This window comes from Lycium ferocissimum, chromosome 1, assembly GCF_029784015.1.
Source record: "Lycium ferocissimum isolate CSIRO_LF1 chromosome 1, AGI_CSIRO_Lferr_CH_V1, whole genome shotgun sequence".
Lineage (NCBI taxonomy): Eukaryota > Viridiplantae > Streptophyta > Magnoliopsida > Solanales > Solanaceae > Lycium > Lycium ferocissimum.
The window spans coordinates 3,407,694-3,435,289 of NC_081342.1; the positions used below are offsets into that span (position 1 = coordinate 3,407,694).

General features: G+C 35.5%; 4 protein-coding genes across 4 annotated transcripts; 2 read left to right on the forward strand and 2 right to left on the reverse strand.

The window, feature by feature from the left end:
* The first annotated feature begins 230 nt into the window (after positions 1 to 230).
* Positions 231 to 10,810, forward strand: LOC132060441 (glutathione reductase, chloroplastic). Its single transcript, XM_059453506.1, has 18 exons — positions 231 to 384; positions 1,408 to 1,558; positions 2,358 to 2,422; positions 3,066 to 3,135; positions 3,215 to 3,223; positions 3,284 to 3,346; positions 3,794 to 3,997; positions 4,397 to 4,470; positions 4,560 to 4,643; positions 4,900 to 4,987; positions 5,346 to 5,427; positions 5,817 to 5,890; positions 7,002 to 7,109; positions 7,214 to 7,278; positions 8,362 to 8,475; positions 8,940 to 9,039; positions 9,951 to 10,004; positions 10,383 to 10,810. Exons 2-18 carry the CDS (start codon positions 1,418 to 1,420, stop codon positions 10,473 to 10,475), a joined length of 1,488 nt encoding a protein of 495 aa, XP_059309489.1. The 5' UTR covers positions 231 to 384; positions 1,408 to 1,417; the 3' UTR covers positions 10,476 to 10,810.
* A 111-nt stretch (positions 10,811 to 10,921) lies between these two features.
* On the reverse strand, positions 10,922 to 16,680 carry LOC132060362 (protein disulfide isomerase pTAC5, chloroplastic). Its single transcript, XM_059453423.1, has 7 exons — positions 16,252 to 16,680; positions 14,631 to 14,867; positions 13,397 to 13,492; positions 13,168 to 13,290; positions 11,987 to 12,230; positions 11,260 to 11,297; positions 10,922 to 11,160 (listed from the first exon to the last, which is right to left on the reverse strand). The coding sequence occupies exons 1-7, from the start codon at positions 16,639 to 16,641 to the stop codon at positions 11,059 to 11,061; spliced, it is 1,230 nt and encodes a 409-aa protein (XP_059309406.1). The 5' UTR covers positions 16,642 to 16,680; the 3' UTR covers positions 10,922 to 11,058.
* Positions 16,681 to 17,695: 1,015 nt separating this feature from the next.
* On the forward strand, positions 17,696 to 19,818 carry LOC132061091 (F-box/kelch-repeat protein At3g23880-like). The gene is made up of 3 exons (XM_059453964.1): positions 17,696 to 17,982; positions 18,066 to 18,702; positions 19,699 to 19,818. Exons 1-3 carry the CDS (start codon positions 17,696 to 17,698, stop codon positions 19,816 to 19,818), a joined length of 1,044 nt encoding a protein of 347 aa, XP_059309947.1.
* Positions 19,819 to 20,255: 437 nt separating this feature from the next.
* On the reverse strand, positions 20,256 to 26,025 carry LOC132060534 (uncharacterized). Its single transcript, XM_059453573.1, has 11 exons — positions 25,891 to 26,025; positions 25,733 to 25,807; positions 23,122 to 23,217; positions 22,964 to 23,039; positions 22,750 to 22,815; positions 22,532 to 22,611; positions 22,354 to 22,440; positions 22,117 to 22,254; positions 21,350 to 21,452; positions 20,884 to 21,092; positions 20,256 to 20,712 (listed from the first exon to the last, which is right to left on the reverse strand). The coding sequence occupies exons 1-11, from the start codon at positions 25,954 to 25,956 to the stop codon at positions 20,644 to 20,646; spliced, it is 1,065 nt and encodes a 354-aa protein (XP_059309556.1). The 5' UTR covers positions 25,957 to 26,025; the 3' UTR covers positions 20,256 to 20,643.
* Between the last annotated feature and the right edge of the window lie 1,571 nt (positions 26,026 to 27,596).

Consider the following 27,596-nt stretch of genomic DNA (forward strand, 5'->3'; position numbering starts at 1 on the left):
TTAATTTAATTTGCCAGATGGAGTATTAAAGCTCAATTAATTGATTGATTTGTCTAGTTATTATTATTATTATTATTATCATAATAAGACATGAAAGAAGATTACCTTTCAAAGTCTATTTCTTAATTTATTTGGAAAATACTTCTATAATTACTGTAAATTTGTTTCAATTCCAGTTCCTTGAAGAAAAAGAAAGAAAAAAAAAAAAAAAAAAAAAATATCCGGTCCTTTTAATATTCCCTGAACCGGTGAGTACCAGTCTATTCAATTAATTATAAATTCCATTCTCATTTCTCATTCACAACACAATTATTATTTCCACAAACTTGCAATTAATAATTCTCTGTTTTCTACTCCAGCAATACTCTACAAGCGATACTACTGGTAATTAATTTCATATTTTTAGCTTTTTATTAAACTCTATAATAGTTTTAGGGCTTTTAATACATATTTCTGTTGACCTTTTTACCCCATTAATTAATTAACTTAGTTGAAATTGATTTTTGAATCTTAATTTAATTTTAGGGCTTTGAAGTTGTTCTCTATTTATGTTTTATGTTCCAAAAAATGAAAATTGTATTTGGAAATAAAAATATTCTCTTTCTGTTCCATTTTTGTTTGTCGTAATTACTGCTTAGAGACCAAGCCAACATTTTTCATTGACTAACATTATATTAATAGTTATAATAGTATATTTTAGAAAGGAATATTATTAACTTTATAATTTTTAAAACTTCACATACACATTTGACTATTTTATTTTCATAAACAAGAATTATCAGAATTTTTTCAGACCTATAATCTCTTTAAGCTGAAAGAAATCAACTTTATTGATAATTGTTTGCTTCATACTCACTAAGGTATTCTAATATGTGATTCTTTGTTGCTAAGAATCTTGGCATGATATATGAACTAAAGGTGCGGAAAATCTAATGTTGTGACTCTTCGAAAATGTGGCGGGTGCGTGTAAGATTCTCCAAAAGTAGTGCATTTTTGGATATATGACACGAAGTGCTAAACATTTTGGAGAGTCAAGTACACAAAAGTATAAACAGATTTAGTACTCTTTTAAGGTGTTGAGTTATTTACAAATTAGTTGCTTCTTTATCATTTTAGGCATCTTTAAGTTAATGGGTAGGTTCAAATATTAGGGTCTATGAAATACTAAGCTTCTTTTGGTAATTCTCATGTACTAATCACAAGTTTTTTTTTTTTCCCACTTTTCTTTCATGCTAAACAATATATGGAATTGCTATGTTGCTCGGACTCTTCAAAAATGGACACGGGTGCGTGTCGGATCCTTTTTTTGAAGGATCCGATCGGTTGCTAATCATTTTTGGAGAGTCCAAGCAACATAGTATGGAAGTAGTGGTGATTTTTTACTGTATTGTGGTTTTGTGTGTGCAGACTTGTAATCATGGCTAGGAAGATGTTGATTGATGGAGAGTTGAGCAAATCGGGTGAAGACGAAGCGCATTATGACTTTGATTTGTTTGTAATAGGTGCTGGAAGTGGTGGGGTTCGAGCTGGTCGATTTTCAGCCCAATCTGGAGCTAAGGTATATGCTACTTCTGCAATTTGTTTATGATTCATATTATTTCAATCTAGTGTTGTGTAGCAGTTAGTTCGAAGCAATGGATCGGAGTCTTGGGATCTTTCCATTCATATGTAGCTTTAAGGTCGAATTTCCATTGGTTTTGTTGATGGATATGACAAGTAGAGATACGCGCAAAGCTAATAAAAGCTTGTCCCGGTTTCATTTATTGGTCTTAGCGTCTTTATGATTACATGAGGGCTGAATTTCCATTGACGTTGTTGAACAACAATGACAAGCTGGATAAGTACCTGATTCATAATGAGTAGTCCCCTTATTTGTTGGTTTGAGTGGTCTCTTCTAGACTAGTTAGACTAGGTAACTAGTGTCCATTTTAAGTCATGATTATTCTGTGCAGCTGGTATTCTAAGCTTCGCTTTGCGGAACTCAATTTAACAGATCTTTAAGACTAGAATCATCCAGTCATGGATAGGTAGATGGTGAAACCAGTATGATCAAATATTGATAAATTTAGGATATAAGTATCTTTAGGATCTTATGTCGTTCTGATGGCTTTATGTGTTGAGTACCATTAACTGAAACAACTTTTAAGCAACATGCTTGGTTACAGCTTTTGAGATTTATGTTTTCTCTCTTGCTCAAGGGTTGTACTGCTGGGACATGTTATCACATGATGATGAATCACGTTTCTGTTATTCCTTGACTAGCTCTTACCAATCGTATTTACTTATCTGTTATTAGTCCTTGAAAAAGAACTCTTTCAGTTGTCCTTTACACAGTAATTTGGTATTGATTTTTGAAGGTTGCAATCTGTGAGCTTCCATTTGATCCTATCAGCTCTGAAGTTAGTGGGGGAGTTGGTGGAACGTAAGTTTATCATTCTTTGTCTTATAACCTTTTCAGTTGCAGACTATTTTTATGTTTATGGTTTCAGAAGTCCCATATGTAACCTGTCAAGAATAAAGATTGCCCTCATTAGAAAAAATTATCATGTGGTCGAAATATGTGTAGCAGTATGAGATTATTTCCAGTACCATCCATGCATGTTTTTGAAATAAAAAAATAGTGGAACAGCTTATTGCCTTATTCTGCACAATATAGCAATTTCCTATGGCACTATATGAACACTGAAGATGTTATCTGTGAGGTGTATAGAATTATCCATAGTCTATACAACTTATACCAATAATATTGTTACTTCTAATTATCTACGAGTATGTTTTATGGAAGTGACTTTCCAGAGTTTAGTTATGTATATGCGAAGTTATTTCAATGCAGTTTTTTTTTTTAAATTTTTTATTTACAAATCTATCCTTATGTATTTCGTTCCTTGAGATTTTCTTCTCCTGTTCCATCGATGTTAAGTAATGGAGCTCTGTGATGAAGAGTCCATTTCCCATCAGCTCTTAGATTCATTGTCAAGCGAAAGGAAAAATCTATTGTCAAGTTCTTTAAGTTAGTCAATTGTTCTTGATAGTAAACTGTAAGTCCTTGTTTCATTTTTATGCAGGTGTGTTATTCGTGGTTGTGTTCCTAAGAAGATTTTGGTTTATGGAGCAGCCTATGGGCCGGAGCTGGAGGTGAAACTTTACACCTACAAAATATTTTGGCTTACGGAGCTATATATTTCTATCTTTCCACCCGTTACATTAGTTTGAGAACACAAAAGTGCAAGGCATATGGGTAATTTGGTCCATTGATGCTTTTGGGTGACCTGCAGGATGCAAGAGTTATGGATGGGAAGTGAATGAGAGAGTCAATTTCAACTGGAAGAAGCTTTTGCATAAGAAGGTAATTAAAACTTCTTTGAGATCTGTAACTTTGTACGTGATGGGGACTGAGTCAGTACTTCATCTAAAAATTCTATACTAGAACTTGTCATTTCTCTGAGGAAGTACAATGGAATAATTGTGGAGAGTTTGATCTCATTACAAACAAGAAATTTAAAAAGTTTATTTTGATTGAAGCATCAACATCATCTGGCAAATGAAATACACAGTAGATAGCTTTTATACTGGTTTTTTTTGTTGAGAATCGGTAATTGTATGTAAAAAAAGGCACCAAGAAGGTGCATAAGAAAAAGTTTTTACGCTACAAAAGCAAAAGTATGTCCCTTCTCTTCTTAGAGGGTTCCTAACAGAAATGTCCACCTTTTCACTAGCCCCTGTGTTTTTCCTTTGAGTGATAATGAAAATTCGAAGATACAAATTTTGCTAATGTTGTGTTGCAAACTTGCAGACTGAGGAGATTGTACGGTTAAATGGGATCTATAAGAGGCTGCTTTCAAATGCAGGAGTTAAGCTCTTTGAAGGTGAGGGGAGGGTGATAGGTCCAAATGAAGTTGAGTTAATTCAACTGGATGGCACCAAGATAAACTATTCGGCGAAGCACATTCTAATTGCAACTGGTAGTAGGGCTCATCGTCCAGAAATTCCAGGACAGGTGAATCAGATTCATCTAAAATTCACAATTATTTCAACCTGGTTGAACGGAGCTTAAACTTTTTGGAACTTAAACTTCCTGGCATGTTCATTAAATCTATGAAGAACTTGAATAGTTGCATCTAGAATCTGTGTGTGAGATATTTTAGTTGGAAATATGACAATGTGATTGATGATTATCTTGCTTCCTCCTCGGGCCCCTTTCTCTTTGGTGTCTCTTCCATCTGTTTTAAACAATATGTATAAATTCAGTAGTTTCTCTTATATTGTTGCTCTTTGCTGATTGTATAATCTTGTCCCCTTCTTTTCCTTTGGTTATCCTGTTGCATCTAATTTGCTTTCTCTATTTCTTTTTTTACTTCTTTCTTGCTTAATTGGTTAGTTTATGTTGTGCTAATAGGAGCTAGCCATAACTTCAGATGAAGCCTTGAGTTTGGAAGAGTTACCAAAACGTGCTGTGATACTTGGTGGAGGGTTTGTACATATCCATATCTTGTTTTCTTGAATTCATTTATATTGATGAATTAGGATGTGAAACAGGTCTTTTACTTCCATGGACACAGGTACATTGCAGTTGAGTTTGCTTCAATATGGCGAGGAATGGGTGCAGCAGTGGATCTAGTTTTCAGAAAGGAACTCCCACTGAGGTGAAAATATGTCTTATTGTACATTATCTTTATTCTATTTTTCTAAAAAGGGTATGTGGTTTCTTGTCGAAGGGAGACACTACAATTCACTGAACGGCTCCATTGCTGAAGTCACTGCACTATAATTATGTAAATCAAAATTAAAAGAAAAATGCTATCTTAATGGATGGTAAGGCATGAAGATTGTTGATTTCTAGTGGGTATAGGTTGGTGACACCTCATGTGATGTTATTTTGTTACTATAATGAAATTGCAGAGGTTTTGATGATGAAATGCGGGCTGTAGTTGCAAGAAATCTAGAAGGTAGAGGAATCACTATGCATCCCTGCACGACATTGACTAAGGTACTTTGTTTCCCTAGCTGTATGAGACTGAACAGCTGCTTTTTGGATAATTATTGATTCTTCACCAATTTCAGTTTGATATGAGTGGGAACAAAGTAAAAGAGAAATCAAATCATCTTCTTTCTCCAGTTTGAAAGGGACTGGAAAAACAGATAGTTTGCTTTGACTGGTTATCCTGCACTTTACTTTCAAACGGCACTACCTCTAGAAACCCCCAAAAAAAAAAAAAAAACATCCTCCTATGTTATGTTCTGCTGCTCCACACACACTGTTGATTCCTTTGCTATGGCTTTATTGCATATTTCGAGTAATTGCATTTCCACATTTGCTTAGTTCTAACTGCAATCTAATATTTCAGCTTGAAAAAACAGAAGGTGGCATCAAAGTCCACACAGACCATGGTGAAGTGATATTGGCAGACGTTGTGCTCTTTGCAACTGGTAATTTTATATCATATATATAGTCAATAGAAAGACTTAGTCTGATGGTGTAAGTTTAGTCAAAAAAAAGTTTTGGCTGTCCAAGTATCCTCTCCTTAATCCTCATGAGTTAAACTCACATTTGGGAATTAGGTGAGTACTACCATCAAATATAAAAGCGATTCTCAGTCATCTTTACCAATGGTTTGATTGAAATTCTCATGACCTATTACAAATAGTTGACATAATTTCTGGAAGATGTTTGCCTATTGTACAGAATAAAGCGTCAAGAATGGACAGTTAATGGAATTGCCTGTAAATATTGTTAATCTAGTTATTTAGACTTGCAGTGGAATCCAATTTCCTATCTTTGTTGGAATAGTTAAGCAGCTCAATACTATGTATTGCAGGTCGTCTCCCTAACACAAAGAGGTTGAATCTGGATGCTGTTGGTGTTGAGCTTGACAAGACGAAAGCTGTGAAGGTTATTAGCACGTGCTTTATCCTATCCTTTGAGTTTCCTGTTTATTTATCTTCATGAAAATCTTTGAAATTACTATTGGTGGGGCATTGTGGGTTTTCGTAGATATGGCCCATATCTTCATTACAAATATGATGTTGTATTGAGCTGTAAACTTGAATGTGGATTTTCTTTGTGATACTTCTAATGGCGTAAGGTCAACTATGGAATGTATTATGAGGAATGAGACTTGTTGAGGCAGTTGCAGGACTTCAGAGTTAACCGAGTATAAATATGTGAAGTGTCTAGTGTGGGTGGTTTATTAAGCTGGTGCTTTAGATCTTTTATGTTAATGTGCACCCCCTTAAGCCCGTTTGCCAATCCACCTCACATTGAAGAGTCTAAAACACGTGGAAAACTTGCGTGACAAGTCCTTAAATGCTACTTCCTTTTTCCAGTATATGAAATTCTAGTGTTCGCTGGTTTCTAATACTAGTCACTATTCATGGTTTATGGGTTTCTTAATATCTTGCTTCAAAATTGTTTTATACTCAGTACTAACTTAAGTTAATGAACAGTTTTTTTTAAATTTTTTTTTAATTATTATCAAGAACAATTGTTTTCTCTAAAGGCTGTGCAAAATATTTTGATAGATTCAAGAGCATCCAACCCAACTTATTACCAACTTCGAAGTGTAGCAATACATGTCTTCAGCACGTTTTCACATGTATAAAGAATGCCCCCCCCCCTCCCCCTTCCAAATCTTCCAACCAAGTGAAAAAACATTCCTTCCTTGTGTAGGTCTGTGAATCTATACTAATTAAAATTGTTTTAATTCATCAAACATCAATCGACCTATATCCTCGGATCAGGAATGCACTCTTTTTTTAAAAAAAAAAAAAAAAAAAAAAATTCAAGAAAGAATATGTCAAGGGAATGCACTCTTTCAGATAAGGAGTATATGATTTCGGAAATTTTCTTACTATCATCAGTGTTGTAAACATGCTTATGTTTCATTCTGTATTCATATTGCCTTTATCGGTAACTTTGTTTAGCTAATTGCAGTATTTCTGTGCGAAGTAAAGATTTTTCATGCTATTGTCTTGAGAGAGACCTCTTTCACGTTTTGTTCCAGGTAGATGAGTACTCTCGCACCAATGTGCCGAGCATTTGGGCCATTGGTGATGTTACTAATCGAATGAATCTTACTCCTGTTGCTTTGATGGAAGGAACCTGTTTTGCGGTAACTTTTTCTTATGCTAAAATTATTTATTTGACCTTAAGTTGCATTGTTGGGTCCACTAAGGTTGCTTTGTTGCTTACTCTTGTTGTGCTTCATGTCTGCAGAAAACTGTTTTCGGTGGAAAGCCGACTAAGCCTGACTACTCATATATCCCATGTGCCACATTCTGGTACCTCTTTGATATACCTTCTTGATTGCTTTTTTCCCCTTCTTGTGACCTGTTGTAACGCTCCATCTCAAATAGCTTGTCCTAGTACTTTACAAAGTGTTCATTTCCTAAATGGCATCCTTAATCAGTATTTTTTTGAAACTGGTATAATCAATTTTAGAAAGATCTTCGAATAAATAGTTGTTGGAGTTACCAAGTTTCTTTTAGGAAGTAAATAACTTTGACAACCGTTAATAAAGAACTGACTTCTAGAGGAGAAACCATGACACCAAAGAAATTGGCTACTTGAATTCAATCTCATAGGATAGCTGATGGAAACATTCTCCAAAGAAATTTGGACCTTTTGAGTTCAATCTCATAGAAAAGCTGATGGAAACATTTTGTAAAATGGTTTTATGACACAAGCGAGTACTTATCGGAAATCAAGTATGTTAGAGTGTCCCACATTGGTTGAGGGAGTAGCAGGTAGTTTATGTATGATTTTGGAGGTTACCCACCTCATGAGAAACTTTTGGGTTCGAGTTAGGCCTAAGGTCCATTTTCTTTACCTCATAACAAAGTTAGTAAATCCCTGTTGTGCTTCCCAATATTAGGCCCCAAGTTATGTTATCCACACTCTAGATACCGAGCATGTGAGTTAAGAGTGTCCCACGTGGTTTGATGGAATGAACTGTAGTCTCTTTATATAATTTTGGACAATCCTCAACTCATGAGCTAGCTTTTGGGGTTGAGTTAAACCAAAGTCCATTTTCTTTACCAAGTTGATGTCAATTGATGAAAACTAGACAATGAAGTTGATGATTATAAGAAGAGCGGATGAATATTTTAGTGATACCAACTTATCTAGAGAAGAAATTGGCAATAAATACCATAGTGGCAGTTGTTTTAGCTCTCAACTGTGAATGGTTACTGATTTTATCAGTTCTCATATTCTTATCACGCTCTTGAATTTTGTTGCTCCAGCATTGTGAAGTGAACCCTTACCTGTAGAAAGTAGTTCGTTGAGGTTAATCACTTAGATTATAATCTTGTTTGATATTTTTGGTTCAATGTATAACAATCATCTTATTTTTTTCTGGACAGCATCCCACCCCTCTCTGTTGTGGGGCTTAGCGAAGAACAGGCCATAGAGCAAGTAAATGGTGAAGTTTCAGTTTACACATCAACATTCAATCCAATGAAGAACACCATTTCTGGGTACCCACCAAATTACTCTTTAATTTGTTGTCAGTAGGTTGCCGCTGAATGAGTATCTATTGAAGACCAAGCTATTACAGCTATTATTAACCTGGCTCTTAAGTCTATTCCCTGCGCCCCTTCTTCCCCCCTCCCCACCCCTCCCCTCCAAATGGTTAAACAAGCTAAGGCTACAATGATGTTTTTTTTTCTTTTCAGTATCTTTTTATTTGGTCAAAATGTTTTCAATATCAGCATATTTCCTGAGTACTGGGTATTGGATAACTACAGGTTTCTTGTATGCTGCATTCCTGTGATTGAACGACTACGGTGTTGAATTTTGGAGTGGTGTTATGTGTTGAATCTTAAGCAGTGTTTCGTATTATTATGTAATTAGGTTCTGAGATGGTGTGATGTTTCGAATCAATTACACCAATAAAAAGTAGAATTGTGGCAACTAGTTCCTAACATTCATGCTTTAACAGACGAACAGAGAAGTCAGTAATGAAGCTTGTTGTTGATGCCGAGACAGATAAAGTTTTAGGGGCATCCATGTGCGGTCCAGATGCACCTGAAATCATGCAGGCATGTATTTTCTGAGTCAGTGCTGCGTATAATTTGCTTGTACACTGACCTTTTCTATGTTTCTGGAATTTCAACCGTTTATGTTGCCTCTTTATGACTGCCAGGATGAGATTCTCAACTGGGAATAATTTGAGTATTATGCCATGTAGTTGGTGTCATCTGAGTCTTAATGCTAGAATATGACTGCTCCAACTAATTTGACCGTCATTGAGGGTGGTATCCTTTTTGTTCCATCAAAAAATTATGACAGCTTCTATCTAAGTGACCAAAAAATGTCTCTCCTGAAATCAATCTCCCTTTTAAGTTTCATAGTTCACACGTCTTTGCTGAATGTCTATTTCTACTTTTAAATGTTGTGCCCCACTGCCTTTGGCATCTTTGTAGTCCATGCTTTCGTGTTTTTTTGTTGATATGCATCCGTTGTGTGTTTTCATTCTTCCCCTCAACCTTTTTGTCCAATAGGTATGGTTCTCAACCCTGAAACCCCTTACTTGGAGTCCCAGCAGTGGCTATCTCCACTTTGCTTTCTTAAGCGAACCTCTAAAACCTCATGGTTAGAGAGGGCCCTTAATATTAGGTTATCACCCACTTGTCTTCATTCTTCCCTGCATCATTGCTTCCTGACATCCACAATGTGAGCAAGTTTAGCTATCCCTTCCTCCTGCTATTGCCCCAAAAAGGGAACATAAAATCTTCACGATTTTTCTCCCCCCGTCACGAAGAATTGCCTTTTGCTATTGAAAAATGAGAAGTTTCTTTTTTCTTAATCTGACAATAATGGCTTCTTCCTGTATGACAAATGAATTTCAATTTCATCCTTAGTGCCCCTCGCGGATTTCCTCCTTTTGCCATTAATCTTAAGGTTTCTACATATTCATTGTGCTTGACAAAATCTTCTGTTCCTCCTACAGGGCATTGCCGTTGCACTAAAGTGTGGAGCAACCAAGGAGCAGTTTGACAGTACAGTAAGTCTTATATCACTGTTACAATTTCTTCCTAAAAGACTAGGATTTTTACTAAAAGAATTGTTGTTAGAAGAAACAGATTTGATACTTGATTCCATAGAATCCATCAAAAGCTAGAAGGGATATGCTTTTGGATTTTGCTCACTCTGTACAGGTTTGCAGCACTTAGTGCTGCTTTGTAATATTTATTACCTTTTCAAAAACAAAAAAAACTACTCCATAGAATGATTGCCCTATAGGCTGAATCTTGATCACTAAAGAATGGTGATGTTAAAGATCTTGAATTCTTGTTATTCCCCCCCCCCCCCCCCCAGTTTTCTGCTTTCTCTAACCAAGCCATATCACATTTCATTTATTTTCCTTCTATTATTACCCCAGGTGGGAATACACCCTTCTTCTGCAGAAGAGTTTGTTACCATGCGTTCAGAGACGAGGCGCGTTTCTAAAAACAAACCAAAGACAAATCTCTGAAGATGTAAAGATGTGATGAAACTATTCTACCACATAAGACGGAGATTTCAGGAAGGGACAAAAACAACTTCATGCAATATTTACATATATATGTACACGAAAATGGAGTGACAAGATACTACACAACCCCTCTTCATAGTTTTCGTTACATTATGCAATTTCTTTTTTGGTTTTAATACGTGGAGGGCCGACAGAGAAATGTTGGCTATAGTAATATCTGCATGTTGAATAAAACTAGTCTGGTTTTTGATAATTGTATTAGCAGCAAGTTTCAGTTATCAGTGATTTGGTGATAATATTACAAAATTCATAATACAATTTACGGGTTTAGTATCTGTATCATATTCAGTTTATAATTTTATCTTCTTGTAGCACTTCTGTTTATCACCAAAACCATGGAGGTTGTCTCTTAGTTTTGTTTCACATAATATGCGTGACACCATCATCAAAATGAAATTTGTCAAATTTTTTTCTTTCTGGCCTCTCTCAAATATCCATGTATACAATTTACCTCTGGTCTATCTAATATCAAAGGTGAAAAATCAAAAGTTCTGGGATTAATATACAACTGCACATATATCCACTACGCTTGCATTATCTTTTTGCCTTCACAAACATCGCAAGTTATGAATCCATGGCCTTCACAATAGGGACACTTCATTCCTTCATCTATCCATTCCATAAACTGCATAAGATTCCAGGATAAGTTTCTCAAGCAAGTGCTGATAAAATTAAAAATAGCCATAAATACTACAGTTATGGAAAGCTTTCAGAGTCATCTAACCTGTTCCTCAATGTTTGGCTCACCAGTCCCATCACATTCTGCACAAAAAATAGATGTATGTTAACAGATGATGGCTTTAAACGGAAAGATTTTCACACAAAGCTGCTCATGTTAGCCACGGGAACAGATAATCACATTAACCGAATCATACTGATCTGCTTATGGTCAAAATTTATCAAGTGACAAATGTTCTCCTTGATTTGACCTTTCAACTGCTATAATAAATAATAATCTTGGGGCAAACTTACATTAGTTTGCCTTCACAACAACAAAACAAAGTATTCTATGGTGTGCATATTCGTCATCAGTTGACTAGTTTTATGTTTGTTGTTCTATCTATGTGACCTTTCTCTATCTGGGTTTATGACCGGCAATGCGAGCAAACTCACTGGCGGAGTTGCTATCACATTATTCAAGAAGTAGTTTATCACCAAACACAGCGAGTACTCACTTGTTTGACATTGTTAATTACAATTTTGGAGTATCATTTATGAGAAGCTAAGTCTCCAAAAAAGGATAATAACAATAATGCCAATAACAATGATCTTTCTTCTACCCGGACTGAGTGCATAGTAAGATGTTCGCGGGGGGGGGGGGGGGGGGGGGCAGCATCATGAGAAGGTTTGAACTATCCTTCCATTATTTCATTTGAATAAGGAATTTCATGTTCTTCCAAACTTAGTACTAGTAAAAGTTGCAAAGACGAGAAGAGGGACAGAGTATATACCCATGCATAACAAGCGGCCCTCTCCACGACAAGTAAGACACTTCGTGGTGGTACTGCCACTAGTAGTCTTCGCCTGTTTCTTACTTGCGGTAAGTCTGGAAGGTTCTTCCCATCGGTTCTCTCCGAGGAGAAAGACTCGATGGTGGGACACCTCAGTTTCAGACACACCATCTTCTTTCACAGTTGTCTGCTGAACTTCCTCTATTTCCATGATAGTTGCAACTGGAGCACCATTTGCCCTAGCCTGAGGTGGAAAGAACATATTATGGTCAATGCGTTAGCCATTTCTAAATTTCAAGGCACGGAAAATGTCCTTGAATTTAGCAACCGATGGCAATACAGCGGCAAAAACTAGATTCAACCAATAACAACATACCCAGTGTAATCCCACAAGTGGGGTCTGGACAATGGTTAATTTTCCATGCAGATGTGATTTGTCAAAGGCAACGAATGGGTCAATATAATTTCTTTCCGTGATAGAAAAATGCATAATTTTAATAATGACTTCAATCTATGACCATGCAACTACTGAAATTTCACTTCCTATCCCTAGATTTCTGATTTTCTGCTATATTAGAATTTGTAATACCTACATCTCTCTAAGATTCTCTATGAATGACACATCAAGAAACAATAATGAAACGGTCTGTTGAATATTTGCTTTAGAACTGCAAATCTTTTTTCTGCAGTAATTTTATTAAATTGTACCCAGTCAACTAGTTAGACCTAGTATTTTGGAAGATGATTTCTATTTGAATTTTGAATAAATAGTATTTCCCAGTCTTTAAGAGTTTGTTATTTCAGCAGTTTATTGCTGTTCTATAGGTTTTGAAGTTTGTATTCTATTATAAACTGTAGTCTTCGATTGCAGTGAAAGTACATCGAACTTTCAACTTCAGTTCATAAGCACTCTTCTTTCTTGTTCTTCATTCCTTTAGTATTCTTATTCTTTCATTACTCATAAGTATTTTCCTGCAATTTCTTCTCTTTCATAACTAACAATATCTCATGGAAGAAAGCTCATACAGGGCCACAGCTTATATTCAAGAATGGAGTCAGATAAACCTCTTCACTTAGACAAAGATTAACCAAACATCTGCTATCAGTAACGGGTTCAAGTTCAACATCTGTAAGGAGCCCAAGATATTTTGAAATCTGTTATGTCAAAAGAGATAACACACCTTTGCTTCAGCTACATCTGGTTGTTTGGGATTTTCCTTCACCCCGTCAATCTTTTGCACCATATATAATTTTTCAAGAAGTTCAGAAGTCATAATGCCATCTTCTCGGATACCACATGAAGACTGCTCAGATGGATAAGAGAGAAATATGAATCATCTGTATTTTATCCATAGCCAAGCCAAATATAATTTGAGACTTCCCGGTTTAAAAATGGAGCTTACAACAAACCTGCCAAGTTTTCACAGCACGCTCTGTCCCACTAGAGAAGATGGAGAATTCCTCATCTTCCTCGCCACAATAAAAGCCCAATTTTAACAATTGTTCCTAAAAGGGAAAACGGAATTAAGGGATGCATTTAGTTAGAAGAATAAAGTAACCACATAGGAGAGAAAGCTGCTTAAGTAAATAAGGCAGATCAAGAACTAATCAATGAAAATGAACCATAACATATGTGTTCATGTGATCCAACACAATCCAAATTTCAGGCAAGTGCTTGAAGTTCACAACACTCAGAGAAATTACTATGAAGTTAACCACAGGGATGAAGTCACTCTGAATTTACACAGTTTTCTGTAATCACTAATTTATACAGCTAAGAAACAGGAAGTTAGCTATCCTCTGCGCCACATCCATCGTACCTCATTAAAATTAGCTTGATTAACCAAAGCAGTGAAGCAAGAGAGTTATAACGATACCAAAAATGGAAAGTAACCATCAGATAATATTATGGTTTTGGTGTTGATGTATATTTAGGATAATAGCATTTTTTATCATTTAAGCTTTCTACGAACTAAGCTCAATTAATCCTCATAATATCCTACGTACTCTTGGACTACTTGGTGATAGTGGTATAAGGACTACCAGTCTGTTGATGTTGGAAGGAAACTTGTCACGTGAAGACCATATTACAGATGAGCTCTGCTGAAGGAAGAAAGAATATGCAAGTATAGCGCAAATGAACAATCAGGTTCAAAATTTTCAGGTTCAATTCGCCCATAAATGAAGTCTCCATAATGGGTTTTCTGCAGCTGTACCCAGAAAAATCCTTGCAAAATCTCTTATCACACTTCATTACTCAGGCGTAGCTATGCATGTCGAAGGGGGATCAGTCGAACACCCTTCAACGAAAAATTATACTATGTATATAGGTCAAATGTTACTTTTCATACATATATACTAGACCTTGAAATTATCCTTGAACACCCTTATCAAAATTTCTAACTTCACCAGACTATTTCCGCGTAGTTTTCATTACTTTCAGGTTCTTAATAAGTTTTTTTTAAGACCACACTTTATTTTTATACTGTTCTTTAAACTGAAACGCTGCATTAGTTATGTCATACAACTAGTATATGTCGAAATACAAATAGAAAGCAAAGAATCAATCGAACAAGCAGGAAAAGCATTGAATTTTAACCAAGTTAATGCGACAAAAAGACATGGTAACTCTAAGTTAGCAGACCTGCAACAGTCGAACTTCATCTCCTTCAGATCCCTTTTTCAAAGTCTTTCTCTTCTTGACTTCTTTACCCTCTCCTTTTGATTCTTTAGGGACTTCCCTTATCACCTTCTCCTCTTGTGGTTCTTCCTTGACAATAACCTCATTTTGCTTTGCTGCTTCTAAAACTAATGGCAAAGCAATCGACCCACTTTCTGCAATCACATGTACATTCTTTCCCAGCTCACCCTCCTTCAGCAGCTAGAAAACCAAAATAGAAACATAAACATATAAATAAGGTTTTCATGTGTGCACTATTATAGAACTGTTCAAAAATTTCATAGTATAAACAAACAAACGAACAAACAACAACATACCCAATGTAATCTCACAATTGGGGTCTGGGAGGGTAGGATGTACGACCTTACCCCTGCCTTTGTGTGGCAGAGAGGCTGTTTCCGAAACCCTCAGCAAAGTATCAATTTACCAAAAAAAAAAGAAAAAGCTTACCAAAGAATAGATAATCTTTGCATTTTGTGTTTGTTTTCTTAAACTCTCAAGGCAAAAGTAACAAATTTACCCGGATCCATGAATCAATCAAATGAAGAACAAATTACCGAAAGACAGTCATTTACTAATCTCAGAAACTCATGAAATTGTGGAACTTTATTAGAAAGGGAACACTTTCCAAGTTGATTTTCTAAAAGGAAACAAAGGCACTAAAAGCCTCAAAAGCATAATTTTTTGATGCTAATGAAGTTTAGAAAACATGATCACACTTCTAAAGAGTATACTTAGTTATGTAGGCATTCACATTTTAATCAAACAATCATAGACTAGTGAGCCTGTATTTTTTTTTTTTTTGGATATTGATTCAATCATCAAAGAAATTACACTTCCAACATTGTTGCTACAAACAGCCATTATTATTATCGTCAATTGACCAAATATTTAGCTTAATGTCATAAGATATTTCACTGAAAAGGAGCATTATTTCTGAATAATCAATTCTACTGAAGCAAAACAGTTAAGTTTTTAACCTCAAAGTATGATTAGAAAACCGGTCAATAAGAGAACAAACTAAATCAGGTGTAATAATCCAAACCAAATTGTACATATTTTCTAATCATTTCACTTCACTTCATTTTCTCCCTCCGTCCATGTTGGACTCAGCACATCCCTTAAGAGCATTTACGTGATACTTTTCGCTTTTTCAGACTCAATTTGACTAAACTTTGAAGCTAAATTGTATTAGATTAACTCAATATGCTAAGATTAAAATTTATATATATTTGAAAACTACATGAAAAGTACTATAAGTTGCAACATATTTCTCATATCAATTTGGTAAAAAAAGTACATAAAGTTCATGTTGTTTGAATCTCAGAAAGCGAAAAGTATCACATAAATTACGACAGAGCGAGTAACTATAAGGGTAAAAAAAATGCTTATAGAATCATAAATTATGTCTTGATTTTCCAAACTAGACAGGTAAAAGTGGACATCTATTTTTAGTATATTGAACAAGTAAAAATGAACGTAGGAAAGTATTATTTTAGGGCATTTGGATATAGTGTGGATAAGTGAATCAACAATTTCCTCTTCCCAAATTCAAATTAAATCCAATCCATGTTATGTATGTTACCTGCAATAACTTAGCAATATTAGCAACAGTGTCAGATACAGAAGAAGAAGCTTCTGGAAGAAGATTATTATTATTCTCAATCTCCTTTAAACGTAGCTTTAATTCCTTAATTTGAAGCAACAAAGCTTCTCGTTCTTCTTCCCAGCGTCTCTCTTCTCTTAACCAGCGTTGTTCCTCCCTCAACCACCGTTGCTCCTCCCTTAACCATCGCGATTCCTCCCTTTCCGGCAAGTTACTATAACAAATATGATGAGATACCAATGATGTTGAGGAGGAGTGTGCTGAGAGAAATGAAGTATTTGAAATATACTGTGAAAGAGAGAGGGGTTTTGGTGTATTGTTGTTGTTGTTGTGGATGATGTGGAAACTCAGTGGTAATGAAGATGCCATGGATGGTTGTGTACTGTTAAAAGAGATTTTTTTTTGTTCTGTTTATTTTGTTATAACGGTTTTTATAGGAAAACACTAATTAGAGATATTTTTAGCTGGCGGGAATCTAAACTAGTGCCGTAACGAGCTAAGTTACTCGAACTCTTCGAAAGTGTTGTTGTACTCATACAGGATCTTTCAAAAATATTCTACTTTTGAAAAATTCAACACGTATGTGGCCATATTTTAGGAGAGGCCGAGTAACTTAGCTGTCATGTGCCTATTATGCGGTGACCAGACTTATAGTCCATTTGGCCAAGCTTATTTTTCTCTAAAAATATTTTATTTTTCTCATTAAGTGCTTATTTTAAAAGAGTGAGGTGTTTGGTCAAGTTTTTAGGAGAAAATAAGTGCTTCTAGAGAGTAGAAGTAGCCGAGGATGTTTTTCAGAAGCTAAAAAAAATACTTTTTTGAAAAGCAATTCTGACAAAAATACACTTAAAATCACTTTTAAAAGTTAGACCAAATACTAACTGCTGCTTAAAAGTGCTTTTAAAATTAATTGGCCAGTCACAAATTGGTTCTTAGTAAAATGTACTTTTGTGAAAAGCATTTTTCAAAATAAGTTAATTTTAGAAGTTTAGCCAAACATGCTATTATTTTTTTGGTAAGCCACAGCGATATTTTTTTAAACGAATCAGACCAACCCACCAAAGGAAAAAAATAATTATCACGTGGCTTTAAAAAAAACAGGTCTACTCAAAAGAAATGGGTAGACTTATTTTTTAAAGTCACATGAATTTTTTTAATTAAAAAATAAGCTAAATAATTTTTTAAAAAGAATCAGTGAAAAGAATATATTTACACCATTTATGTCAGCAATATTATATATGCACCACTTTTTTTTATCAGAAATATATCTGTTCTGAATCGCAAAGTTGCAAGTTAGAGGCTATATTTACACCTTTGTCTATTTTATAAGTATTGAGTAGCATAGGCACCAAATGAGATAAAGTAAAAGCAATCATAGTTGTGAAGTTCCTAACTCTAAGAGCTCAAATTTGTGCCTACCCAAATGGATTTTGAGGAAGATGAAGCCTTCTATCAACACCCAAAACAAAGCAAACCCATTAACCATTCTCAACTTCCATCAACTTCAATTCAAGATTCAATCTTGAAAATCCCTATTCTGCCCGTATCTGCTAATAACAAAGATCACACACACCACAGGCTTGTGTTGAGTGGTGTTGACGCCTTTTACAATCTTAAGGATTGTTCTCTTAGATCTTTACTTAGTAGTGACTCTGTGACTGAGGCATTTGACTTGGATTATCCCATGAAAAACCCTACCCCCAAGAAAATGTTTTGGTTGTGGGTTCGATCAATGGATTGATTTGTCTTGCCATTGGGGACACTGACTTGTTTCTATGGAATCCATCAATTAGAAAGTTCAAGAAATTGTTTGATGCTAGACCTATCGGTACACCTGTTTGTTCTAAATATGGTTTTGGATATGATGAGTCCCATCATGATTATAAGGTAGTATTAGTTATGTTTTATGATTGCACATATGTAAGTTTGGATCCTGTTAAGGTCAAAATATATAGTCTAAAGAGTGATTACTGGAGAACTGTTGTTGGGGATTTTCAAGGTGGAATGCGATCCACTCAGGCGGGTAAGTTTGCAAATGGGAAGCTTCATTGGGCTACGAATGATGATGACTGGAACATCATTTCTATTGATTTGGCTGATGAGAAATGGGGCAAGGTTGAGCAGTCCTGCTATGGAGAAGGATATAGTCTTTTGCATCTGGCAGTGTTGAGAAGTGATCTTTCTGTCTGTTGTAATTATATGAGTAGTCACACAGATGTGTGGGTTATGAAAGAGTATGGGGTTAAAGAGTCTTGGATAAAAATGTATACCATCAAATATCTTAGTGATCTTGAGAATCCTTATTTTTCTCGTTTGCTTCCTCCAACTCTTTGCATGTCAAAAAAAGGTGAAATATTGCTTGTTATTGGATCAACTCTCATGATACACAATCCAGAGGATGAATCGACCAGATATACAAAGGTTGCTGAGGTTCGTACCTGTTTCGCAACAAACATCTACATTGAAAGCCTAGTTTGGCCCCTTTTACAAAACGAACCAAGCACACAACAAGAATGAAGGTTGCGAAAGCACACATGAATGACAATGGTGTAGCTAATGACTTGTAAGTGTTCCACCTGATACATTTTTCTGTTTCTTTGAAAAATATAAAAAAAGACATTTCATATTCTAGGAACTTCTTTACACCGCATCTGCTTGGAGATTTTATTTTCCCTTTTCCTTTTTGCATATTTCCATAAAATAATTTTGTGACGACAGTTATTTGGTTGTGGTATTTGGTGTCTTCTACTCTCAAAGTAAATGACATTAGACATTGTAGATCTTTTTGAGCAATGTGTTGACGGGACGTGTCGTCCCTCTAAGAGCTTTTGCAGCGGGTGAATTGAATTAGCAGTGGATGACTGAACTGCATGTATTCTTTATTATTGATACTAGAGGAAAGGGAACTCTGCCTTCTGTTTCGGTAGATTAGATTAGTCAGAGAACTTTCTTTACCTCTAAGACTAGGGATCCAAGGAATTGGTGGGAATCCTGAAGAAAGAAAATCCCACTCTTAGAACATTTTGGTGGTTTTCCTTGTTGCTTACATCTAAACTGTTTTTACCTGTCATATGACATATCATGGGGTGCTTGGTTAACTGATATGTACCTTTTGAGATTTTAAGAAATGAAAGCTGATGTTAAGAACAATTAATCTATCCCCTGCTGACTGCATGAACCAAAATGACGAAGCATGGTTTTTCCGTGTCCTCAATGTTTATTCTTTGTTCCATGTGCATTGAGAGTGACTTCTCTATGTTCGCTAATTGCATATCCCACTTTGTCGTCTCTGTAGCTTGAATGCAGACGAAGCTCAGAACAAGCTTTTCCTTCCCTTGAATATCTGTTGTATGTAGTATCTTGAGATTGTCGTGGCACAAGGTTGAACAAGCTTCTACTACGCTTGATTTCTTCTTTTGTATGTAGTATCTTGAGATTGATTTTGAACTACAAGCAGATCTTCCCTCTGCTACTTATATGTTGATGCTAGTGATGATTTGTTCAACTTGTAATGAATATCCAGTGATACATGGTGAAGTTACTTGATCATCAACGCAATCCACATTGACCTCGTGCATTCGTTAAAAAAAAAGGACGATAATTATGCCTCAGTTCAAATAAGTTGAAATTAAATTCCCACTTCTTCATTAAAGCTCATTTTATACCCCACAAAATAGAAGGGTTAACTTGACTATCAACACTGCTTTTAGAAGGTGAAGAAGGAGGAAAGAAGGGGAAATAATTTCCAATTTCCTTTATTTTACTTTTCTCAAAACGAACAAGGAACCTCAGTACGATGGTTTCAATTCACGAGTCCTTGTTTGGTGTCCTATAAGTAGAAGGGCAAGGGGTAAAAGCCATTAAGAAAGATCCATATACATTAACATTTCATATAGCCAAGCTGTTAAAGATAACTTAAGTATCGTTCGAGATTGAAAAGTCTAGAAGCTTCTGATTTTCGGGCTTCAAAAGCACAAGGTCAATGACCCAAATTTGAAATCTTATTCATGACAAAAATACTAAAGCAGCCACTACTTTCCAATATCATTTTGAATACAACAAATCAAAACATCATACCAGAACCTAAATGAATGCATACTAGCAAAAACATAATCTGTTCTCTCAACCCGTTTTCGCTACAACAGCCCCTACTCATTTGCATCCATGAATAATTCCCCATATATACTGCTACAAACAGCTAGTGTCATGAAAACCCCGGTAAGCAAAACCAGCTTTATTACAGCTATAAGTTGGTCTTTGGCAATGGCAATATAATTTAAACAACAGGAATGAGAGAGAATCACAATTGTACAATATCATTGGGCAGATTGCACCACTGATGTCCCGAAGGTTTAATGCAGCTCTAACATTCTAGTCGAGCTTCACGTTAGAATAAAGAAGGGTGTCCCTTGTGAGTGGCATGCTGAAGAGGAAGTAAATCTGCATCCAATTAAAGATGCCATGAGATTGCAGAAAAACAATGTACAAGAAAAATGAGAAGAAGACATGATAATATGTTACAGAAGAGCCTAAAAATAAATGTGCATAGTTCTTTCAATTGTGAAAATTGAAGCATTGAAATGCATTAGCATTTTTTCAGTAAGAACTTACTCCTAATACAGTGGCAATTATGAGCAAGATTCCTGTAATCCATGCAACAGTTCGTCTAACCAATATAATTTCTTCAATAGCAGTTGCATTGGGTAAAGCTTTTGCTTCCTCCAGCCAGCGGGCAGATGGCCGAGAAGTGAAAACGACATTGAACAATGACCCTGCTACTGAAGGTGTTTCGTTACAGACAATGACTCCAACAATTTGACCTGCATGAGTAAAACAGCGTTGACTTTAACGTGAATCAGAAAAGAAGAAAAGGAACAGATTCTTCTCCTAATTACGGCATATATTTTTTCCATTTAAGAAGTGCCAGTGTTTTCTTGAAATGCAGCTCCAAGTGTCAAGAGTAATCTAGATGGATAAATTCAACTCTTGTAACATAAACCAAATACAGATATCAGAAATCGGTGAAGCTGCTAAAACTTGTATCAAATTTGTCAAAACCAGAGAACAAAAAATTAACCTTTGTAGGCTTCACTCAAGGAATCAAACATCTTCGACATCACAATACTGAACAATTTAGTTCCTTTAGCAACACCTTCTGCTCCATAATGCTCTTTGAGAGCCTACAAAAAATCAAAAGATTAATTTAGCTGGTATGGCCTGTATAACACGTTTCACGTTCGCCTCCTATATGTATCTTAAATAAGGTCAAATATTTCAGATTCCAACCAATGTAGAAAAGGAACTTCCCTTTTCCAGACAAATGACAAGACAATAAAAAACATTCATGATCATCTGGAACTGGTTTAATCTTTTCTTTTGGGGGTGATGAGTTCATCTGACACTTGTATAATTATTGGCAGTTCCTTCGAACCAAAACAGAACGATTAACTCATGAGAGGTGTTGAGCTTAAACATCAGTAATTGGAAGTCAAGGTTATCATTAATATTCAAGGAACAATTAGTACATCAGAAATTATGGCAATATGTTATACAGACAGTCCAGTACAGCAAGAAAGAGATTAGACACTAGGGGTAATTAGAAACAAAAGGGACAAAAAGTATATTAGTATGGCACCTGACTAAAAATGGAAAATGTTAAGAGAGAAAGATAAGATTGAAAGAGATGTTCTTAAATTCTTACTTTAAAATATAAGAGATGTATCATGTATGCACTAAAGCTAATTTTTTGTAAAAAAAAAAAATGTATGCACTGAAGCTTAATTTGGGGGAAAAGAAAAATAACTTCTCGAAGTAAATTCAGGATTCAACTATTTGAGTTATAACCTTAAGGCCATCAAATTTTCCGGAAATTAGCTCAGAAGGACGGTGCACAGCTCCAGACAAATCTTGGTGCGTCTCCATTGCTCTTTGAATCTTACGGGTGAGTGAAACAAGACTTGTTACAAACTCCCTATCTACTCCCTGTGCCACAAACAACAAAAGGACCATCAATAAATTAGGCTGAATAGGAAAAACCACCATAAAAGAAGTCAGTAGAGGATGTTAAACCTCAAAAAGTACCTTTGACAATTGAAATTTCAAATTTGCGTCATTCTCCGAGGGGATTGTCAGCTCTCCATTCACATAAGAACCACTCAACCATGATGCCTGGTTACACAAGTCAAACCTCTCATGAGTGAATGACCTTAAAGTTAATAAACATGAAAAGATAACCATGCAACTGTTAATAGGCACTCACAAAGTCACTCAGTTCTTTGTCTGAATATTCAGCATCTGTTTTTGGTTCATCCAGTGAAAAAAGAGAAACTTCATCTGCATCTGCATAAATGTAAAATTAATTAAACACAGACCAACCTAATTCTCTTTTTTATTTTTATTTTTTTTATTTTTACAAGTAATTAACATATCAAGCTAGTAAAACACCTTACAACATGTATAAGAGTAAAAGGCAACTACCTGGAAGTTGAATTTCAGCTCTATTTTCGTTTACCACATTGCTTCTAAGAGCCTCAATAGAAACACCTATTACAGCAAAGGGCATCAATAAGCACAATTTATCTTGAAGACACATACACACACATACAGAGAGAGGGAGAGAGAGAGAGAAGGAGGACGAGAGGAACTTGGTATGTTAATCTACGATACTGTATATTTATTCAAGCTGGCATACCTTCAGCTCCTGTAACTTCTACAATGAGGACAGAACGCGGCCTATCAAATGGATTTGGTGCGAGTACCTCATTCAACTGCAACCAATATAAACATTTGATGATGCATAGTTTTCTTTAAAGTCAAAAGATCTGCTACTATAAGATTCAGCTTTCCTACCTTCGAAGAACTAGCAGAGGAGAGAGTAACAGGAGGTGCAAACCCAAGCAAGACTGATACAGTAGCACCAACTTCGGAAAGAGACATGGAATTTATCTGTGCCCAAAAGGCAATTATACAGTTAGTCAATAGAAAAAATTAAACTACGGTGGTATGGGAAAAATGGATGTGTAACTTCAAACAAAATGTCTAGAGCAACTCAGAATATTAGAAACTAAGGAAGCAGTGTCTTATTGTGTAGATAATACCACTTATTCCCAGAGTCTAAATTCCGAAGATAATAATTGCAGCGGAATACTAAAATATTAGCTGGAGAGGTTTTTTTTTTTTTTTTTTTTTTTTGGGTATTTTATGGTTGTGCTGAAAGCGAACCTCAGAACAACGTCGAGCCGCTCTACGTTTCTACTGGTGACTAAGGTTTGAATCTTGGAGCCAGCCTCTCCAATGAGGTAAGGCTGTCTATATTTGCCTTCCCCATAGCCAGCCAAGGAAGGAGCCTTCTGGAATTAGGGTCTGCCTATTTGATGTGTATTTGTTTTCTAATACATCATTACTCGATGATCCCATAAATAACATGCATTAAACTGCTTTTAAAATGTGATTAAGCGGTCTTAATAGTCTTGTTGGGTCAGTGTCTTCATGTACATTAATAACGGAATGATTCTAAATTTATGCTTTCTAGTCAACTTGACCAAACTATGTTCTCATCTTGTGAAAATATGCCCTGAAAAACATGACCCACTGTATTTCATGTTCATTTACTTGCAAATCTCTTTCGCGAATCTGAATGAGATGACCAAACGGCAGTAATTGATGAGTTAATATTTTCTTATACTTAGCCATTTCTATGTTTTCATAGCCCAATAAAAATGTCCAGATGTGACGGTATATTGCTATAAAGTTCTACAATCTCGAGAATATGGTAGAAATAAATCAACCTCACTAGCTTATGCAAGTATATCACACCACAAACAATGGACAATGCTAGAATAGTGGATCTTTAAGGTTAGTTCACTCAATTGCTCTATCTATAAGCTCTCTAACATTACTTCATTTACTTTAAGCTAACACATTTCCAATTGTATTATTACTGTTGTTTCTTTTACTTGGGTTATCTTTATTATTTTTGTTATCAGTACTTCTCTTTTCTACAGTATTTTCACCATAGCTTTTACTCCTGTATTTGTCAAACCTATTTTTTGAAAACGCTTTTCTTGAGCCTAGTGTCTATGACTATCAGAAACAGCCTCTCTACCTCACACAAGGTAGGGGTAAGGTCTGCGTACACCTCACCCTTCCCAGACCCCCCTTGTGGGATCCCACTGGGTATGTTGTTGCTGTACATTAAGCTAACACATATTACCCACCATGTGAATGTCATGAAGATATGGTCATGTACACAGAAAAAAAAATCTGTTGAAGGACAGTAAACTTCATGATCCTTCTTAGGAAACATATTAATCATTTCTGAAGACATAAAACCTTGAGCAGGATCATCCATTTTATCTCAAATTTTTACTCACAAATCTCTACTGGATGTTGACGCTGATTTAGGATCAGTCAGCCACGGAACATGAGATTCGCATAACCAAGTTAAATCAAGCCAGAGGAAAGAGCTAAATCTATCACCGATCCATTATTTTTAGGTCAGTTGACTTGCTAGTTGCAACCAATCAATCAACAAATCAGCCACGTCTCAATTCCAAAATAACTGGAACCGACTATATCAATCATCTAAAACCCGTTTGCTCTATTCAGGCTAATACTAAATAATTTGTCTTAAAATCAAACACACATTATATTGTCTTAATCAAACACACCAGGCAAACACACTTTATATTCAACTGTACCTCAATCTCAAACTAGTTGACTTGCAAATATCTTTCGACATTTAGCTCCAAATCAGTAACTGAAGTTGCTAGGCTTCCTATTCGCATATCTACTATCAATTTCACTTCTTTATTTCCAATTACACCAGCCCCACGTGCCCAAATGGACATAAAATATTATTCCTAAGCTCCCAAATCTCAATATTGATGCTACAAATAACTGCCTTAACCAATCACAACAGAACAAAAAAGCACACGATTGAATCATCTAAACCTGTTCTGCTCCATTCGGGCTAATACTAGATAATTTGTCTTAAAATCTACACAACGCACACACAGTTATATTCAACTATACCTCAATCTCAAACCAGTTGACTTGCAATATCTTTCGACATTTAGCTCCAATGCACTAATTGAAGTTGCTAGGCTTTTCTATTCAGATAACCACCATCAAATTCACTTATTTATTTCCAATTACACCAACCCCACGTGCCCAAATGGACATTATATCGCACCTAAACTCCCCAATCTCAATATCTTAACACTACAAATAACTACCTAACACAATCACAATACATTTAAAAAAATAAAAAATCGACGAATTAACCTAAATAGCAGCCCAAACAACCTCTTAAACTAAAGATAGTAACCAGATGTATAATATATGTATAACCCATGTACAATATGTGTATATAAACTATGTATAATCTATGTATACCAGCTAGAAAATGGGCTATTTGTGTAATTGAATAAATACCCATATGGTTAAAAAGTCGGAATACCTTAGAAGAAGCATCACGGAAGTAATGATGAGATGGGTTGTCGAGGAAAAACACGGAGGATGTTCCATCAGCAACCTAACATCAAAGTCTCAACATTCAAATAACTATATTCAACAAATTTACAATTCAATCAAATCCAATTACCGGAAGAAACTTACAGTATAATGAAGGAAGAGTGAGAAAAGTATTAAAATGGTGAATTTCTGACAAGATTTTAGATCCATTTTTTAGATAGAGAGAGAGAGATGAGACTTTGAATCTGATCTATGTGGTTTTGGAAGGAAGAAGAAATTAGACAAGATTATTGAGATTGAACGAGATTCAGAAACTTAAAAACGACGACGTTTGGAAAGAGTAGAATTGTACTGAGGGCCCATAAACTTTTCTTGTGGACCATTTTTTTCCCTCAGGTTTTGCGCTAACGCCCTTCTATGTTCATTTTTTTTTTTTTTTTGGGGGGTTAAGTTCAACACTCAAAGCAACGTGAAACCCATGTATATTTTGATTTAAGTTTATTCATTCCATTTACCACTTGCGCACCAATTCAGGGGCTAAGGATCCAATTCGTAAGACTCAGGATGCAACTTACGGCAATCTTTGATTTGGCCGAGCTGGTACAGAATACTCGGCAATAGAGCTTGATGCAATCAAACTTTACCTTATTTCATGGTTGCCATGTTTGTCTTATTTTTCTTTTTAGTCCGTTTAAAAAAATGTGTCGTTTCTTTTTTGGCAACCCATTAATTCCGACTTTTCACAACATGTTTAAGACAACAAGATTAACGGGCATTTTGGTGCATTCTACACATCTTTATTTTAAGACTATAAGATTCAAAAAATCTTCTTTACTTTCTTAAACTTCATGCCATGTTTACATCAAGCTGGTGACGCAAAATATATATCTTTCGTACATATATATATATATATATATATATATATATATATATTACTTAGTCATGATTAAGTGATATGTGTAAATATTTAGTTTGATATAAATACGAGGTGTGTGTAAGTATTAATTGAATAGGAACTAATGGTGAACTAGAAATTATTTTGTAATGTTATCTTTCATTTTTGTGCATCATTAGAGGGTACATTGGTATATTGTCTTTTACCTTTAAATTTGGAAAGTAAAATGAATTTTACACTTAGGAAGTTTTCTTTAACAGAGGCCATAGCCGGCCCACCCACAGGCAATGGCATTTTTTTTGAGCGGATTTCCTCCTTTTGGGGTGGTCTTTAATTTTTGTCCCTCAAATTGGTGGTCTTTAATATTTGTCATTTGCTTAACACCCAGAAGTTTTGGGTTTGAATTTAGGATCAGTCAAAAAAAAATCGTAAGGCATAAGTTGAGATTCGCAGGGCAGAAGTTGGGATTCAGAAGGCATAAATTGGACCTTACCTCAAAATTAGGCCTTAAGGCAGAGGTTTGCAAAATTCCAGCAAGACATTTTTTTTTTTTTTTTTTTACATTGAGGCAGAGTTTGAAACCCAACTTATGCCTTGCGAATCCCAACTTATGCCTTGCAAATTTTTTAAAACTTTTTAACTGAGCGGGGTTTTGAATTCGGAACTAAGAAGCTTTTAGCGAAGGCCAAGAATTAAAAACTACTGATTTGAGGGCCAAAAATTAAAGACCACCCCCAGCGAAGGGTGCAAATTGCCCAGGCTATAGGCCATAATCCAATTATCAAAAGAAGCCTTAAAAGAGACCACAGGCTACATAGTAGTTCATGTATTGGCCCAAATATAAGATATTTGGCCCTAATGTTGGCAGCCCGTTCTAGAACCCCAAGATTGTACTCACCTGATAGTGCTTTCTTAAACCTTGAGTGTCGGAATAGAAACCTGCTTATATTATGAT

Bases quoted from the DNA above. Each gene is read 5' to 3' on its own strand.
- LOC132060534 (XM_059453573.1), bottom strand. From the start codon at position 25,956: ATGGATCTAAAATCTTGTCAGAAATTCACCATTTTAATACTTTTCTCA. The intron at 22,441-22,531 runs GTGAGTGCCTAT...TTGTGTAACCAG, and splicing joins ACAAAGAACTGAGTGACTTT to GCATCATGGTTGAGTGGTTC. The intron at 21,093-21,349 runs GTTAATTTTTTG...TTACTCATGCAG, and splicing joins CTTGAGTGAAGCCTACAAAG to GTCAAATTGTTGGAGTCATT.
- LOC132060441 (XM_059453506.1), top strand. From the start codon at position 1,418: ATGGCTAGGAAGATGTTGATTGATGGAGAGTTGAGCAAATCGGGTGAA. The intron at 3,998-4,396 runs GTGAATCAGATT...TTGTGCTAATAG, and splicing joins GTCCAGAAATTCCAGGACAG to GAGCTAGCCATAACTTCAGA. The intron at 4,988-5,345 runs GTACTTTGTTTC...CTAATATTTCAG, and splicing joins CCTGCACGACATTGACTAAG to CTTGAAAAAACAGAAGGTGG.
- LOC132061091 (XM_059453964.1), top strand. From the start codon at position 17,696: ATGGATTTTGAGGAAGATGAAGCCTTCTATCAACACCCAAAACAAAGC. The intron at 17,983-18,065 runs GTTTTGGTTGTG...TCCATCAATTAG, and splicing joins AACCCTACCCCCAAGAAAAT to AAAGTTCAAGAAATTGTTTG. The intron at 18,703-19,698 runs GTTCGTACCTGT...TTTTGTATGTAG, and splicing joins GATATACAAAGGTTGCTGAG to TATCTTGAGATTGATTTTGA.
- LOC132060362 (XM_059453423.1), bottom strand. From the start codon at position 16,641: ATGGCATCTTCATTACCACTGAGTTTCCACATCATCCACAACAACAAC. The intron at 14,868-16,251 runs GTAACATACATA...TTGGTTTTCTAG, and splicing joins ATATTGCTAAGTTATTGCAG to CTGCTGAAGGAGGGTGAGCT. The intron at 12,231-13,167 runs GTGTGTTATCTC...TTTCCACCTCAG, and splicing joins CAGATGTAGCTGAAGCAAAG to GCTAGGGCAAATGGTGCTCC.